This window comes from Neovison vison, chromosome 6, assembly GCF_020171115.1.
Source record: "Neovison vison isolate M4711 chromosome 6, ASM_NN_V1, whole genome shotgun sequence".
NCBI classification, from domain to species: domain Eukaryota; kingdom Metazoa; phylum Chordata; class Mammalia; order Carnivora; family Mustelidae; genus Neogale; species Neogale vison.
In genome coordinates this window covers 119,547,212-119,563,790 of record NC_058096.1, presented here as the reverse complement: position 1 = coordinate 119,563,790, position 16,579 = coordinate 119,547,212, and the positions used below count along the sequence as shown (strand labels likewise).

The following is a 16,579-nucleotide window of genomic DNA, read 5'->3' as shown; positions in this document are numbered from 1 at the left end:
ATCTTTATCTAGTCCAGTTCTACTTTATTCTTTGTTTGAGCTAAATGTTTGGTCCTGGTTTGTTTTTGTTTTTAAACAGAAAGAAAATTAAAAGGAAGTTGGACAACGTGTTACGTGAAAAAGCCTGTGTGCGGAGGGAGACCTTTGCAGCCAGAAGGCGCCCATTCACCTGCTCTACGGATAACGCCCTCACCATAGGTAACGCTTCTGAGCACGGAGCCTTGCAAACTCACACCCGTTAACCTCCGGAAAGCCCTGCAGAGCCCGAGAAGGCCGTCTGACAGACTCCAGAAGGCTCACCTGGGTCCAGATGCGTGAAGGAGCCCACCACGAAGTCCAGCGTGGACACGGCCAGCAGGAGCAGCAGCAGCAGCTGTAGCCGGATTATCCACTTGACGCCCGCTAGGTTAATGCCCAGCAAGGCCAGAAGCACCGCGACGGAAATTCCTCGCACCGCCCAGATCCTCCTGATGCTCAGCAAATCGGAGATGGACTCAGCAAAGCCGGTGATGTACATGGCACCTGCGACACACTGACAGAGCAGCCGAGTGGGCAGGAGAACAGAGCACCTGGAAGCCACAGGCCAGAGCCGCCAGGCTGGGAAGCCCCGCCCACGCTGTCAGGGCTCAGCACCTGGGAACCACCACGGGGGCTCAGTGAGCCCTTCTCGCCTGTGACCCCGGCCTTGGGCCCCATTTCTTCTCATCTAGTCTCTACCATCCCCCTGAGGAGAGTGTGAACGCCAGTCAGTGGTGACTATGGTGAGAAGATCACAGGAGGAAGGAGATGGGACCCTGGGCCAAAAAACACTTGGAACTTCTCTGAGTTATTCAAGAGCTAAACAGAGGGGCGCCTGGGTGGCTCGGTTGGTCGTTAAGCGTCAGCCTTCAGCTCAGGTTGTGATCCTGGGGTCCCAGGATAGAGGGATAGAGCCCCAGGCTCCCTGCTCAGTGGGGAGTCGCTTAGCCCTCTGTCCCTTCCCCTTTCACGCACTTTGTCTCTCAAACGAATAAATAAAATCTTTAAAAAAAAAAAAAAAAAGAGAGAACAGAGAACAGAAGCTCACAGGGGGTCCCATCTCAGGGTCTTAGAAAGGCACTGAAGCAAACCCCAGTTTTTTTTCTCCATTTTTTTATAGGTCATTATTATTTAAAAAAAAAATTACCTAAATCTTAAAATAAGAAAAAAAAGTGGGCAGCACATCTTTTCAATGTCATCTGGAACAAAGGCTACCCAAGGACTATCTAGGTGTATGTGCTTAGTTCTACTCATTGTTTACTATCGATTAAATGTGGTAAATGTCCCAGACTTTGTGAAGTTACTGTCAGTTTATAGATTCTTTCCAGCAAAGATGCAAATAACTTCTGTCCGGTGTAACAGATAACCCGGAAGACTCAGTTTTGTTATCCGGTAAGACATTAACCACTTTTGTTCGGCAATCCGATCCTGAAACTTATTTATGAAATTGTTTAACCAGGAACTAGATAATCAATACGTAGCTTCTCAACTGCTCTTTAACATCTGACTGGCTCCTCAATTAATGAGTTAAACAAACTCTTTGGCACATGTATATTTTATATTTGCCTGAAAGCCATGATTTTACCTTTTTAAAAAAAATATTTAAAACTCAACTTCAAATAAGTCTTTGAAAATAACACCAACCTCATCCTCCGTAATTCTCAGCCCCCTTCTCTCCATCAGGTTCACTCCTCCCGCATCCCCCCAGGCCAGCGGGTCACCATCTTCACTGTGCTCTGTCCCCATTGTTCTCTCAGGGAACAAAGTCCACTCTGGCCTCTGTCATGTTCCTCCTTCTTCAGGAAGCCTTTCCTCATCCCCCTTTTCTGAATAAATATTATGCTTACTGCCAGTACCATGGGATTAATTATCTGGTTCCATAATCTATTCTTATTTCATGCATAGAAGTCTGTCCCCTATCCCAAGCCACCAAGAATGCAAAAATTGTAAAAAACAAAAATTTCTATGCTGATTGCACTTCTTCAAAGCCCCGGCATTTGCTAACCAAGTTACTACAAGTGTTCAATAAAAACTTTGTAATGGGCTGACTGTATGAAAAGCGTTCTGGGAAGCTGGCACCATTAATTTCCAGCTCTTTTAGGTAAAGACTGGAAGGGCGATATAGTGCCCATACTGCAGAGAAGCTCACAAAGAGGCCCCATTCTTCAACAAGATCAGCTTGTTTTGCAACTAGACACATGATCATCTGTGTTCCCCCCAGCTTACAGGAGGCATTTCTATCTATATATGGGGGGGGGGACCCAATAAATGTCAGAGAAAGACAGTCATCTCTGAGAAGGAGATGAAAGAGAGACATGGATGTTTTCCTGCCTTCCCCTCATGACTCAAACTTTCCTTTGACTAAATACCAAGAGCGAGCTGGAGATAACAATGCTACTATGCCATGAGTATGTGGTCAGGTCAACAGGACCCTTGTGCTCAGGTGTATCAGAGTTGAAAAACCAAATGATAATAGTCCAGTGACGATCATCTCTTCCCCAGTGTCCGATGTCTCGAACATGCAGAGCTCTGGCCTCACAGCTGGCCGGCCAGCCACCAACACCTCAGAGAGATGAGGGAGAAGATTTGGGAGAATACAGGGCAATGAAATGATTCTGCAAGCTTTAAAAATAATGATTTTAAGGATTTGTATCTTCTAAAGTTTTGAAAAGGTTTTTATTTATTTTTTATTTTTTAGATTTTTATTTATTTATTTGACAGAGAGAGAGTTCACAAGCAGGCAGAGAGGCAGGCAGCAGGGGGAAAGCAGGCTCCCTCCTGAGCAGAGAGCCTGACATGGGGTTCAATCCCAGGACCCTGAGATCATGATCTGAGCCAAAGGCAGAGGATTAACCCTCTGAGCCACCCAGGCGCCCCAAAAGTTTTTATTTTTAAGTAATCTCCACACCATACATGGGGCTCTAACCCACAACCCTGAGATTAAGAGCCATGTGCTCTACTGACTGAGCTAGCCAGGTGACCCTATATATTCTAACTTGTTATGCCTGAAATAAGGGCTATTAGCAAACTTGAACCTGCTGGAAAAATCCTTCTTACTGCCTGTTTTGGGAATAAAGTATTCCTGGAACACAGCTGTGCCCAGTTTTTCATACTGTCTAAGCCTACAACCACAATAGCAGAACAGAACAGTCGTGACAGAGCTGTAGGACTCCTAAAAACTAACATGTTCACTATATGGCCCCTCATAGTAGGAGTTCACTGACTACTGTTCTAGAAAGGAATGTAACAATAATAAAAAGAAATAAATAAAAAGAATGTATTCATGCCCTGGAATGATGAGGTTAGAGGTCAGTAAGAACCACAAATAGGGACCCTCAGAGACTCCCCAACCACACCCTGGAAGAAGGGTCTTGAATCAATGACCTAACCTTCTGCCTTCAGAAACTGGAGAAAGAAAAGCAAAGTAAACCCAAAGGAAGCAGGAGGAAGGAAATAATAAAAGACGTGAGCAGAAATAAATTGGAGACCAGAAAAACAATAAGAAAATCAACAAAACCAAAAATTGCTTCTTTGCAGTCAAGCTTTTAACTATTAAGCCTGACTTAAACAAGGGAACGAAGTCTCTGATGACCAAAATCGGGAATGAAAGACACACTACCAACCTTATAGAAAGTAAAAGGATTATAAGGAATCTATGAACAATCATGTGCCAATAAATTATACAACTGAGATGAAATGGACACATTCCCAGAAAGACACAAACTTCCAAAACTGACTTAAGGAGACACAGAAATCGGAATATGCCTATGTGAGTGAAGAGATCAATTTAGTTATCAAAAACTTCCTACCGGGCGCCTGGGTGGCTCAGCTGGTTAAGCGGGCTGACTCTTGATTTCGGCTCAGGTCTCGATCTCAGAGTCAAGGGATCGAGCCCTGCTTCATCGGGTTGTCCACTCAGCGGGGCATCTGCTTGAGAGTCTCTCTCCCCCTCTCGCTCAGTCCCTCTCCTACGCTTAGGCACGCGCACACACACACACACACACTCGCACGCGGTACTCTCTCCGATAAATAAATAACTCTTCTTAAAAAAAGGAAAAGGAAAAAAGCTTCCTACAAAGCAAAGCCTGGGACCAGATGGTTTCACCACTCAATTTTATCAAACATTTAAAGAAGGATTAACACCAATCCTTTAGAAACTCTTCCCAAAAAATAAAAGAGGAGGGAACACCTTGCAAGTCATTCTATTGTGCTAGCTTTATCATGAGAGCAAAACGAGGCAAAGCTATCACAAGAAAACTGTAGGCCAATATCCCTCACTGATACATGTGGAAACTTCCTCAACAAAAGCCTAGCAAACGGAATTCAATAGTATACAAAAAGGATTCCGCGTGGCACGCTGCCCTGATCAGAGAGCCCAGCCCGGTCAGAGACAGGCAAAGGAGAGGTGTGCTGGGGACTCTGAGCAGAGGGGCCCAGTGTTTCTGACCTGCGCGCAGAAAACACTTTCTCTGCTTCCTTCTAAGCAGCACACACACCCGAGACTCAACATCCCAGCGTCCTCCCCTCCCCAGCGTCCTCCCCTCCCCTCATCCCTTCCGGCTGGCCCCTGGTCTGAGAAGCGGCTGCCACCGGCAGCCAGAGAGTGGGGCTGCTACCTGCCTGTCTATGAGACCGCACAGACATAAAAGTCCTACAGACAAATAACCAAGGTAATAAAATAAATGGAGCATTTCTCACTCGTCTCCCAAACTAAAATGCATAAAGCTCTTCCTCTGCTAGAGGTGAGTGGTCTTTAAGAGCACGGTGACAATCTCTCTCCCTTCCATGTGTCGCACGCGCACGCGCGCGCACACACACACACGCCTTTATGCTGTTGAAGATGTACTTATGCTAAAATATCTGTTCCTGTTGCTGAAAAAGAAAAGAAAGAATACCTGCGCTTTCTTTGAGGAGACTCCTGTACTCTTACTTAAACAAATTCCCTCCTTCAAACTGCTTTTTCAACCACCCACCACCCTTTGAACGATCATAAAAGCCTTTTCTGAGCCAAGAAGTGCTCACAAGAGCCGCTTCTTAACGCGGGAGCTGTGTGTCCTCAGCGTCAGGCCCCCAGCCCTGTGTCTCCGCTACATAAGCCCCCGCACACTTCCCTGCCCACTGGTGTTGTGAGAGCCTGTGTCCCTGCCACACCACCTCCCTGTGAGGACCCCCTCCTCAGACAGGGTGACAGGGCCTCCCAGCCTCCCCCGCAAGGCCAGCAAGCAGTCAATGAGCCCCGAGCTCCTGCTCATCGGAGAAGGGCCTGCTTCCCAGAAAGTCCAGGAAGGTGAAGTGTGCCCCCCTTTCAGCACCAAAGTGCCCCAGGGATGGGGCCACCCAGCCACCACCTAGGCTCTGGCCACTGTCCTGCACTCCCTCCCTAGAGCGGGCTGCAAGAATAGCCCCAGCCCAGGCCCTGGCTTCCAGGGCAAATCAGGCCGCCGGGAGGCACGAGAGATGGAGAGGAAGGAGCACTGGACTCTGGGTCAGGGCCCTGGATGGAGGGCTGGGCTCTCCAAGTCCCTCTCCCTCTCCAAGTTCCCGGCTGCCCATCTATCAAATGGGGACAACCGAGGGCCTCCAGGCACAGCTCCCCACCCCCAGCCACCCAGGCTCACCTGTCCGAACACATAGAGCAGCCCGATAGTGCCTCCGGTCTGCCCGCCGAGGACCGAGGAGATCATCGAGTAGACACCCCCACTGCCGACACCACAATGCTCCCCGACTCCGATGCCGGACAGCACAGTGACAAGGGCCACCAGGATGACAAAGGACACCAGGAACATGCCCATGAGTACTCCCGTGTTTCCCTGCAACACAACAGCAAGGGGCAAGGGCAGGGGTTAGGACGGGGGTTCCTCCCAGGAGCACTGACCACCTTCCCCCATGCCCCCTAGGGCTGTCACAGGGGTGGGGAGGAAGAGCTGAGCAGAGGTGAGGCACCAGGAAAAGGACAGAGACAGTGCACAAGAGGAAGGCCTGGAAAGAATTCCAAATGAAGGGCAAGGTCCTTGCTTCAAGCTCTTCAAGGACCGGCAGGGTGCTCCTGTGGCCCCTCCTAATCCGCCCCTCTCCACCCCCCAAGTCCTCATCCCCATGCCCTGGCAGAAAGGCCCATGCTTGGGCACCTGGGTGGCTTAGTGGTTTAAAGCCTCTGCCTTCGGCTCGGGTCATGATCCCAGAGTCCTGGGATTGAGCCCCACATCGGGCTCTCTGCTCAGGAGGGAGCCTGCTTCCTCCTTTCTCTCTCTCTGCCTGCCTCTCTGCCTTCTTGTGATGACTGTCTGTCAAATAAATAAGTAAAATCTTTTAAAAAAAAAAAAAAGAAAAGAAAAGAAAGGCCCACGCTCTTCCCCCAACCCCCCTGCGCAACGCCTTTCCTGCTCACTCCACCTTCTGGACAGCTTCACTTAAGACTCAGTGGTTAGGGGCTTCCTCCTGCGGGACGCTGTCCCTGGAACCTTCCTCCAGCTCCTACAGTACTCTTATAAGTACCCAGGTACTTAAAAGTACCACAGTACTTATCTGTGGGTCTTATAGTACTTAAAGTACTTAAAAATGGTCTGCTTCCAAGTCCATCTTGACCTCTGGGCTGGGAGTACCAAGAGAGCGGAATGTGCTTTATTCAGTTAGACTTTATTCATACATTTTCTTATTTTGCTGATTTTATATATTTTCTTTAAAGATTTTATTTACTTACTTGACAGAGGGAGAGAGAGCGCAAGTAGGTAGAGCAGCAGGCAGAGGGAGAGGGAGAAGCAGGCTTCCTGCTGAGCAGAGAGCCTGACATGATACTTGATGCCAGGACCCTGGGATCATGACCTGAGCCAAACGCAGACATCTAGCCAACTGAGCCACCCAGGTGCCCTGATTTCATAATTTTTTTTTTTCTGATTTCATAATTTTAATGAAATTATAGAACTACTATTTTCTTCCTTTGTTCATGCTTTCAAACTGTTTGCATGTGATAATAAGATATCCTGGTGGCGGGGGCACCTGAGTGGCTCGTGGGTTAAAGCCTCTGCCTTCGGCTCAGGTCATGATCCCAGGGTCCTAGGATGGAGCCCCGCATTGGGCTCTCTGCTCAGAGGGAAGCCTGCTTCCCTTCCTCTCTCTCTGCCTGCCTCTCTGCTACCTGTGATCTCTGTCTGTCAAATAAATAAAATCTTAAAAAAAAAAAAAAAAAGATATCCTGTGTGGGCGCTTGGGTGGCTCAGTGGGTTAGTCATCTGTCTTCAGCTCAGGTCATTATCTCAGGGTCCTAGGAACAAGCCCTGCATCACATCAGGCTTCCTGCTCTGTGGGAAGCCTGCTTCTCCCTCTCCCTCTGCCTCTCCCCTCAGCTTGTGTTCTCTCTCTCACTCTCAAATAAATAAATAAAATCTTAAAAAAAAAAAAAAAGATATCCACTGATCTTTGACTTTTCATATCCAAACTGCCACTTTAACATCTTCCAAGTCATAAGTGTGCTGCCAAATTAATTTTTAGAGTTCATATAGTCTATTTGAAAATCATCTGGCATGACTTCTGACTTGAGTTTTATGTCACCTCCTCGTAGTTCTATCTTATTTTTGCCATTTCACGTTTGCCTTTTTTTCCATGATCAAATATGGCTTTTCAGGTAAAACAAATCTCAGAGCTCACATCATGTCAGGGCAAAAGGGTGTATTGGTGTAGTAGGCAGCCTCCAAGGCAGCTCCCAGGACCCCCAGCCCCCGGCGCACGTGCCCTGTGTCATCTCCTCCCCTCGAGCTGGGGTTGAACCTGGTGACTCACTTTTAATGAACGGAACACTGCAGAAGTAAAGGGATATCACTTCTGAGATGAGGATATAAAAAGACCGTGATTCTCATCTTGGGTGCGCACGCTTTCTCTTGCTCTCCCTCTCTCTCTCTGAGATTGCTCATCCTAGGGAAGTCCGCGGCACGTGGAGAGGGGGCCCTAGGAAGAGGCCTCTTGTGACAAGGCTGGCCGGCCACCACACTGGTGATCTTCGGCTGGTAGAGCCTTCGGATGGGATGGCGGCCCCGGCCGGCAGGCTGAGGGCATCCCCAGCAGAGATCCTGAGTCAGAGGCACCCGGCTACGCTGCAGCTGGCTCCCTGAACCCCAACACCTCTGAGATAATATAGGTTTGTGCCTTAGGCTGCTAGGTACTGGAGTCCTGCGTTCTGCCGCTGTGGAAAACATAACACGACTTGACTTGTACCTTCACTTTGGAGATGGAACAGACGCTTCTGCCCAGCCATTTCTCCAAAAAAAAAAGAGCCCAGTGGGAGAGTTAAGAAGAGGCCCTTAAAGACTTAAGAGTCAAAATAGAGAGAGCACTTAGGGGTGCCTGGCGGACTCAGTCGGTAGAGCATGCAACTCTTGATCTAGGGGCTGTGAGTTTGAGCTTCATGTGGGGTGCAGAGCCTATTTGAAAAAAGAGAGAGAGAGAGCTTACCTTTTTCTCCTTCTGGTAGGACAAACTACCCAATGCATGAAGCCAAGCCTGGGGGCCCAGCGGTCACTGGCCAGGCCTTCCTCTGCCACAGCAGTTGGTCTGATGGGCCTCCCTCGGACACAGGATGGAGAGGTGCTGGGCATTGAGGTGGCCTTTAGGAAGGGGCAAAAACAGAGGTGGATTCCAGATGCCTAAATCTGGGGGCAGGACAAGGAGTCTGAGCTAGAGGCATTGGGTTTTTGTAAGCAGCAGTCTCTCTAAGTTTGGGAGGAATGTAAGAGGCATGAATTCTTAGCATCCACGCTAGGGAGGCTGCTGACCCTACTCTAAGCTCTCCATGTGTTAATTAAAAAAAAAAAAAATTCAGACCCCTCGAGGCCATGACTAAGGCTGAACCCTGAGCTAAGGACCTGTGTATGGAGTGGAGCAAGAGCTCAGGAAGGTCCGGCCTCGCCAGGCCTCCTGAGGGGCTAAGAGCCCCCCCCCCCCGACACCTCACCACAGTGCACCTTTACTCCCCCAGAATTTGCCCACGTGATGATTAATTTTGTGTCAACTTGGATTAGCTATGGTGACCACTGGTTTAGTCAAATAGCAATCTAGATGTTACCGTGTTTGTTTTAAGCTATGATTAAACATTTACAGTCAGTAGGCTTTAGACAAAAGAGGAGACCCTCCCTACTGCTGGTAGGCCTCCTCCGGACTGTTGAAGGTCTTAACAGGAAAGACCAAAGTTTCCTAGAGAAGAAAGAATTCTGTTGCCAGACTGTGACATAGAAGTTCTGTGTTCCCAGCCTTCAGCCTCAAGCCTGCAACCTCAATGCTTACCTGAGTCTCACTTAGACTCGCCAGACCCCACAGTCATAAATATACAGGATGTCCTAGATGTCTTATAGATAGGTAGCTCCTGTTAGTATTGGCTCTGTTTCTCTGAAGAATGCTGACTGGTACAGTCCACACCTTGAATGGCCTGCTCTGTCTTTCAACCCGGCAGTCCTGTTCACCTCTCGGAGCCTGGCGGAACCATGCCTTCCCCAGAACTCCACTTTCCTGGATCCCATAGCAACCAGACACTCGGGGCCTGTTCCACTCCTGAGGGAGTTCACGCTATCTTGAGACCTCACTTGGGAACCTGATGTGAAATGGACCCAGCAGGGAGGGCTGCTTGGCTCACCCTGGGGGAGGAATGGGGCCTTCTATTCTGCAATCCCGTTGGCACACAATAGTCCTGGAACACAGTAGGGGTTCGTCCATGCTTCCTGACAGTCTACCCTTTTATGTCAAGCAGCCTGTTTAGTTTATGGAAGTCCCAGGGAAAAGGCCCTGTGTGTGGGGCTCAGACCCCCGCTCAGGACACGCATCTGCTTGGAAGGTCCCAAGAGGGTTCACGGAAGGTACAAAGCAGGGCCCTTTGTTCTCCGTACGGAAGAAGCAAACTGCCTCCACCATCTCACGCGCCTCTGACCCAGCACGGCCGTGTGCAGCCTTACCCATGAGGTCAGCGGGTCGCCGGGGGAGGGAACCATGTGGGTGAAGAAGCTGGTGCCACCAGGAGGGCACACGTGAAGTGGGAGAGTGCCAAGAAAGCTGGAGAGGGTCACCAGCTGGAGGCGAAGTTGCCATCAGTCTGCTTTCTCTGATCCACCCACGATGTGCCCTGACTTCCGTGCTCCTATTCCTCGTATCTGTGAGGTCGTATAACTTAAATTCGTGGTGAGGCCTCCCTCGGAGCCTTTGTCTGAGGTCTCGGTTCTCAGGATTCTTGCTGAAACAGCAGTGTTAGCTAGGTGGTGTGCCTGCTTCATATCTCGAGCTCTGGGCCACCCGTGCTTCGGGGTCTGTCGCCTGAGCTGCGGAGTGCCCGAGAGCACAGAGCCTGCCGGATCACGGGCCCCCAAGAAACTGCAGGGTCACCAGATCGTCCACTCACCACCAGCCAGCCAGTCCTCAGGAAGAGGACGACCCCAAAAATGTTGATCATGCAGGACGTGAACACACCATCCCAGGTCCCGAACAGCACTGGCTCCCACACGAACAGCTGGCTCTTCCACCAGGGCTGGCGCTGGGCCAGCTCCCCCTGGAAACAGAGCACACGGAACTCAGCTAGCAGCACTGCAGAGGGCCAGGGAGGGACGGGGAGGGGAGTAGGAAGGGAGGGGGCTAGCAGAGCTCAGCTTGCCGGTCCGCCCACCTGACCGTGCAGGGCAGGCGTGTACATGCATACACGGGGTCTTGGAGGCTGTTTCTGCCAAAGGGTCACTGTTCTCTCCTGACAGTGACTCCTGTATCCACGTGGGCAGAGGCAAGCTGGCCAGCGTGTCGGTTCCCTTTCCTTCCCGCTGATCAGTAGACTACACCTCCTAGCCTCTTTGCAGATGGCTATGGCCAGGTGACTGAGTTCTGGCTTCTGGAAGGTAGGTGGGGGCAATTCTAGTGAGCATGGGATCCTAGACCCCAGCTCAGGCAGTGGTCATGAGCACAGGGTAAGACCTCTTTCCTCCTTTCCTTTTCACTCTTTCTTCCCTTTCTTTCTTCCTCTTTCTTTCTTTCTTTCTTTCTCTCTCCCTCTCTTTTTTCTCTCTCTTTCTCTTTGTTTCTTTCATTTTTAATTCAATTAGCCAACATAGAGCACATCATATATTTAACATTCCATGATTCATTAGTTGCGTGTAACATGTTTCCTGTCAGTCCTCCCGTCCCGGTGCGGGAGCAGCTTCCAGAAGTCACTAACCTTCAGGTAGACTGACTTTATACTTTCTGCTCCTCCATCCCGAACACCCCTGTGATGAATTCTGCTATTGAGTTCCTGCTGTTTAAAACACCTGAAGCAGTGGCTGCTTTCCTGACCAGACCCTGCTGTCCCAGCGACCTCCATGCCCCCTCCGTCCCACCCCCCAGGACCCTAAGGTGTCCTTTGGCAGTTGTTTAGAATCAGAGGTTTATAAGTGGCTAAACGCATGCCTTCCTTACAATTCCAGTTCAAAAATAACAAAGGCGATTTAACAAATGCTCAAATGGAAGCTCTTTGCTGAAGAACCTAAAACTTGCAGAGATACTCAAGTGGCTTAAAGACCACCGGTAGCAGCCGGTGTTATGAACCCTCTTGCGTAGGCCTGGTAGTGTGTGTGCACACATCGGTCACCCTCCAGTACCTCAGGCCACAGCAGCGACGGAGGACTGTCACCTCGCAGGGGTGGGGGGAGGCGGCAGCTAGGAAGCAGTGTGCACAGGGAGTCTAACCGAGCCTGTGGGTGATCTACAGACATGCTGAGAAGGCAAAGAGATCAAGAGAATGGGAAAGAATATCTACTCAGAGTCACAGGGTCCTGACTCCTGAATGGCGGAGAGCAATGGACATGTCCAGGACCTAGCACCAAAGCCTGAGGCCCATTGGCCAAGGTCCGAACAAAAGGAGAGAAGCCCATCCCCTCCTCTCTCTTTGTATTATGCACTCACAGATCAAGAAAGGGCCTCAAAAAATCATTAGGACCATCAGTGAAGACTTCAGACCCCTTGGCATCTCCTGCCAGTCCCCGACGCCAGCCGGAGCGCCTTTCATCTGTGTGTTTTCCTGTCCCTCTGTGTTTCACAAGCCACAAATACGGGATCCCCTGACGATCAGTAAATGTGAGAACAGTGACTGGGGCTCACAGCAAGACCGTGCCGACCTATGCTTGTCCTTGAACAAATGGTACCCTGAGACCTGTTTGGTGAATCCTAACGTCCAGACTCGGGACATGGCCCAGCTTCCCGTCTCTCCTTGCATTGTTTCCCACCACAGCTTTCTTTATTAGAAACAGCAGTGACAACGGCAGCTCTTGACAGCAAGGAGTAATAATTTAGAGAACGCTTTCACCTTCCACAGCCATCTTCTCCTTTGGTCCTCCTAACACCCCTGGGAAGCAGGCAGGGAGAGGGCCCTGTGCGGAGCGGAGGAGGGAGGCCGGGAGGAGGGGCAGGACTGCCAGGAGTGCACGGCTGGGTTTGAATCCCCCACGCCTGACTAGAAAATCTGAGCTTGGCCCTGACCTCCGGTGATTTGCCCTTTGCTTTCCTATAAGTCAATTCTTTAGGTTCCCGTTTCTAACGCCCTGAATTTTGCTTCACGACGCAGGTGTCAGCCCTCCCCAGAGGTTTCCCACCGTGTGGTTAGAAACCGCATTCCTCTTCCATCTCAGCTTCTCCTGTCCCCCTTGAAGACTGCTTTGTGTCCGTGTCTGCTTACCCAACTGCATACGAGAAGCTTTCACTCCCAGGATCCCACTGGACTAACGCCTCAGCCTTAAAGGGGGTTCCCAAAGGAGGCAGAAACTTTAGGAGGCTCGGCACCCTGAGAATGAAAGTGTCAGTGGTCTAAAATGAGTTTGGTGGCCAGGCCATGATATCTTATCTCAGGAGGCTTAGGAGAATGTTCCTCCTTTCTTTTTTTCTTACTTTTTTTTTTTTTTTAACCAAGTGACAAGAGAATGTGACTCAGTCTTCCCCAGAGGCCAAGTGCTCATCAGAGACCAGTTGGAAGAGCCTGCGTTTGACCCCAATGTTGCAACCCTGATATTCTTCAAGAGAGACCAGCAAAAGCCCAGGTTGAGAGAGAGAGAAGGGAGAAGAAAGAAAAGCACAGAGAAAAGGAACGCAGATGAGACAGGGAACCCTAGAAGAAACTGTGAAGTAGGTACCACAGAGACACCCCGGGGATCTTTCACAGGCTCCCCACACTGGTGTGCTGTACCCCGGACATCAACATGACCACAGCTCGAGTGCCCACCCTTCACGCCTCTCCCTTCCCCACATCCTGCCACGGCTCCACTGAAGTGTGTCCCCACCCCTGCCCCCAGCCTGGGCTCCAGCCCCATGGCGGAGACTACTGTCCAGACAACTCAAACCAGCCACCTTGCCGAATGACTGCTTGGCTCACGGCTGGTACAATCCTGAAACCTCCCTAAGGGGAGGCTGTCCCCGCCACACCCAGCTCTTCTCCAGCAGTGGCTGGTGTCCTCTCGTCTGACTCAGTCTGGATACGATCTGTCTGGAGACTGTCAGATGCCCCAACGCTGCTCAACCCCACCCCCCATTCAGATGCCAGTCACCAGGCCAGGCTGTTCAGCTGTGCTTCTGAGCAACTGGCTATAGGTCGGAGGTTCCCGTGACACCCTCCCGGCTTCCATTAATTGGTAGAACGTCTCTCAGAATTCAAAGAAACACTTGATTTCCTAGATTACCGCTGTGTTTCAAAAGCATATAACCTGGGAACAGCCAGGGGAAGACCCAAGGGTGGAAAGCGCGTCGCTTCCATGCTCTCTCCAGGCCCATCACCCTCTCCAAATCTCCATGGGTCCACTAGCCTGGAAGCTCTTCGAACCTCGTTCTTTTGGGGTTTTATGGAGGCTTTATTACGTTGGCATAATTGATGAAATCATTAGCCATTGGCAACTGACTCCATCTCTAGTCCCCACGTCTCCCCTGAAAGTTCCAGCCCTCTAATCATGGTTGGTTCCCTGGCAAGGGAACCAAGACCCCTCCCTTACGTGCTTTCCAAAAGCCACCTTACTGACATGAACCCAGCTGTGGGTGAGAGGAGATGGTTATGAATGACCAGATACCCTTATCACTCTTATCTCTCAGGAAATTCCAACAGTTTGGGGAGCTTTATGCCAGGAATGGGTATTAAAGCCAAATACATATTTCTTCCTATAAATCACAATATCCCAACTGGCTACTCCACAGCCCTGCTCTCTGTCTGCCCTGCCAGTGTTTCCCAGTCCCCCTGTGGTGCTGCTCAGACAGGCTGAGGGCAGAGCCAGGGGTCTGCCACCTGAGCAGACATCTCCCAGGAACACAGAATATCAGCTTCTCCCCCATACTCTGGAACCTCACACTCAACTCCCTCCTTTGTGGGAGGGTAAAGAATCCCCTCCCGTCTCAGACAGGTCCTACCACAAAGGCCATGACTCTCAGACTCTCCCTCTGCCCCTCTACCCAGTCCTTTCTAGCCCCGAGGGAAGGAAGGAGTCGAACAGCCAGGCTTATGGCAGGTGACAACTGGACCAGCTCTGAGCTACCTTTTTTTTTCCTTTTCTCTAGGTACTTTTAAAAAATTTATTGTTTATTAATTATTTTTATTAACATAGAATGTATTTTTTCCCCAGGGGTACAGGTCTGTGAATCATCAGGCTTATGCATTTCACAGCACTCACCATAGCACATGCCCTCCCCAATGTCCATAACCCCAGCCACCCTCTCCATACTCCCTCTCCTCCCAGCAACCCTCTTTTTTTTTTTTAACTCCCCAAAATAGTCTCATTATTCAGCCTCTATTACACAGGTGCAAATGGGGTGCTGTGACGGGCAACACGGACAGCGAGAGCCTCTGAGTTTACCCCACCTTTAAGTGCCAAGCTCGGGCTGGACGAGGTATCTCCCAGACTGGAGAAATGGATGATTTGGAGAAATTTATCATTTTCCCTGAACCATTTTCAGGAAGGTTCTCCTCCATGTCAGGGACCAAGTCTTGTCTTTCATCTCCAATTTGCCTGAGATGCTATGGGGACCCACATGGGTGGCCCCAACAGCTCTGGGCCAGAAAAAATAAAAAGCTCAGAGTTCCCAGATGTCAGGTCAGATTCAGATGGCTACAGGAAAGGTTACATTGTTTGTAGAAGCCAGCTGGGCCCCTGTGGAAGTCTGTAAGGTGTTGCCAAAGTCCAGATGAACATCTGTGGAGTGTCAGATGCCAGAGTTCTCATCCTCAGAGTGAGGCAGACAGAAACTTGTGCAGCTCAGAAATGCTCTCGACACAGAGCTTACTCGAGGCCCAGCTTAGGATGGGGCAGTTTCCACTAAGTTAGTTCATGAATTTCTCAGCAATTGCATCTGGAATCACTTATTTTTTAGAACCGAGGCATCAAAATTTCCAAGTGACGGGGGGCACCTGCGTGGCTCAGATGGTTAATCGTCTGCCTTCGGCTCAGGTCATGATCTCCGGCTCCTGGCTCAGCAGGGAGTCTGCTTCTCCCTCTACCGCTCTGCCTGCTCATGCTCTCTCTCTTTCCCACAAATGAATGAATAAAACCTTTAAAAATATTTTTTTTTCTTTTCCAAGTGACAGTGTTTCATTTGTGAGGGACTTCTAAGACTTTCAGCTTCCTTCCAGACTTCGAAGATGCGAGGAATGCCCAGCCTCAACCCTTTCTCAATGGGTCTTGCCCACCACACTTTCATTTTGCTCTTGGTAGAGGCAGATGTGAAGTTGACTGCCATCTGGGTAAGGCTGGGAAGCTTCGGGCTCTTCCTGGTGTCTCCACCCAGTTGGCAAAGTGAGACAACCCCATAGGATACCATGTGGTTAGTCTTGGTTTAAAAGACTCTGCGGGTAGAGGATAAGAGGGCTGTGATTCCTAAGTGGGAGGACAGTAGGTACCGGCAGGGTAAAATGAACAAGCACGTGGGCCTCTGTGGTTCCCAGCCCTGAATTGCAGTTTTAACCATTCCAAATGCTGGGGATTCACTTAGCTTGAGAGATTGTGACATGGGCCACAGGGGCCACAGAAGGGAAATGCACAATTTACAGGAGAAGAGAACTTTGTTCCTGACATGGTCCTCTTTGATGGCAAAAAGCGAAAAGAGCAGTGCCACCTCTAGACCGTCTTGATTCACAGTAGAAAACCAGGAGCAGGTTTATGGGGCACCTGGCTGGCTCAGGGTTAAGGCCTCTGCCTCCGGCTCAGGTCATCATCCTAGGGTCCTGGGATCAAGCTCCAAGAGTCGGGCTCTCTGCTCAGTCAGGAGTCTGCTTCCTCTCTCTCTGCCTGCCTCTCTGCCTGCTTGTGATCTCTGTCTGTCAAATAAATAAATAAAATCTTAAAAAAAAAAGAAAAAGAAAAAGAAAAAAATAAACCAGGAGCAAGTTTAGAAAAATAGAAATTCTCTTCTTGAAACTGAAGTTCCATAAAAGCACAGATTTCTTCTCTGTGGGGACTGGCTTTTTTCACTTGCGAGACGGGCACTAGCAGGCCCACAGTCTGGGGGAGACAATTTCCTTAAGGCGGGCAGAGCTGGGAGGCAGATTGAAGATGAACCACATGCTTCCAGAGATCTGGGCAGAGCTGCAGTCCCTCCC

General features: G+C 50.0%; 1 protein-coding gene across 1 annotated transcript in view; it reads right to left on the bottom strand.

Annotated features, from left to right (window-relative positions):
* Window positions 1-238: 238 nt before the first annotated feature.
* Window positions 239-16,579, bottom strand: part of LOC122910123 (solute carrier family 12 member 8-like) — a 34,811-nt gene continuing 18,470 nt past the window's right edge. Inside the window, exons 3-5 of the mRNA XM_044254826.1 lie at window positions 10,394-10,540; window positions 5,637-5,828; window positions 239-532 (exon numbers count right to left, since the gene is read on the bottom strand). Of these exons, the coding sequence (XP_044110761.1) occupies window positions 239-532; window positions 5,637-5,828; window positions 10,394-10,540 (633 nt within the window). The remainder of the gene's footprint in view (window positions 533-5,636; window positions 5,829-10,393; window positions 10,541-16,579) is intronic.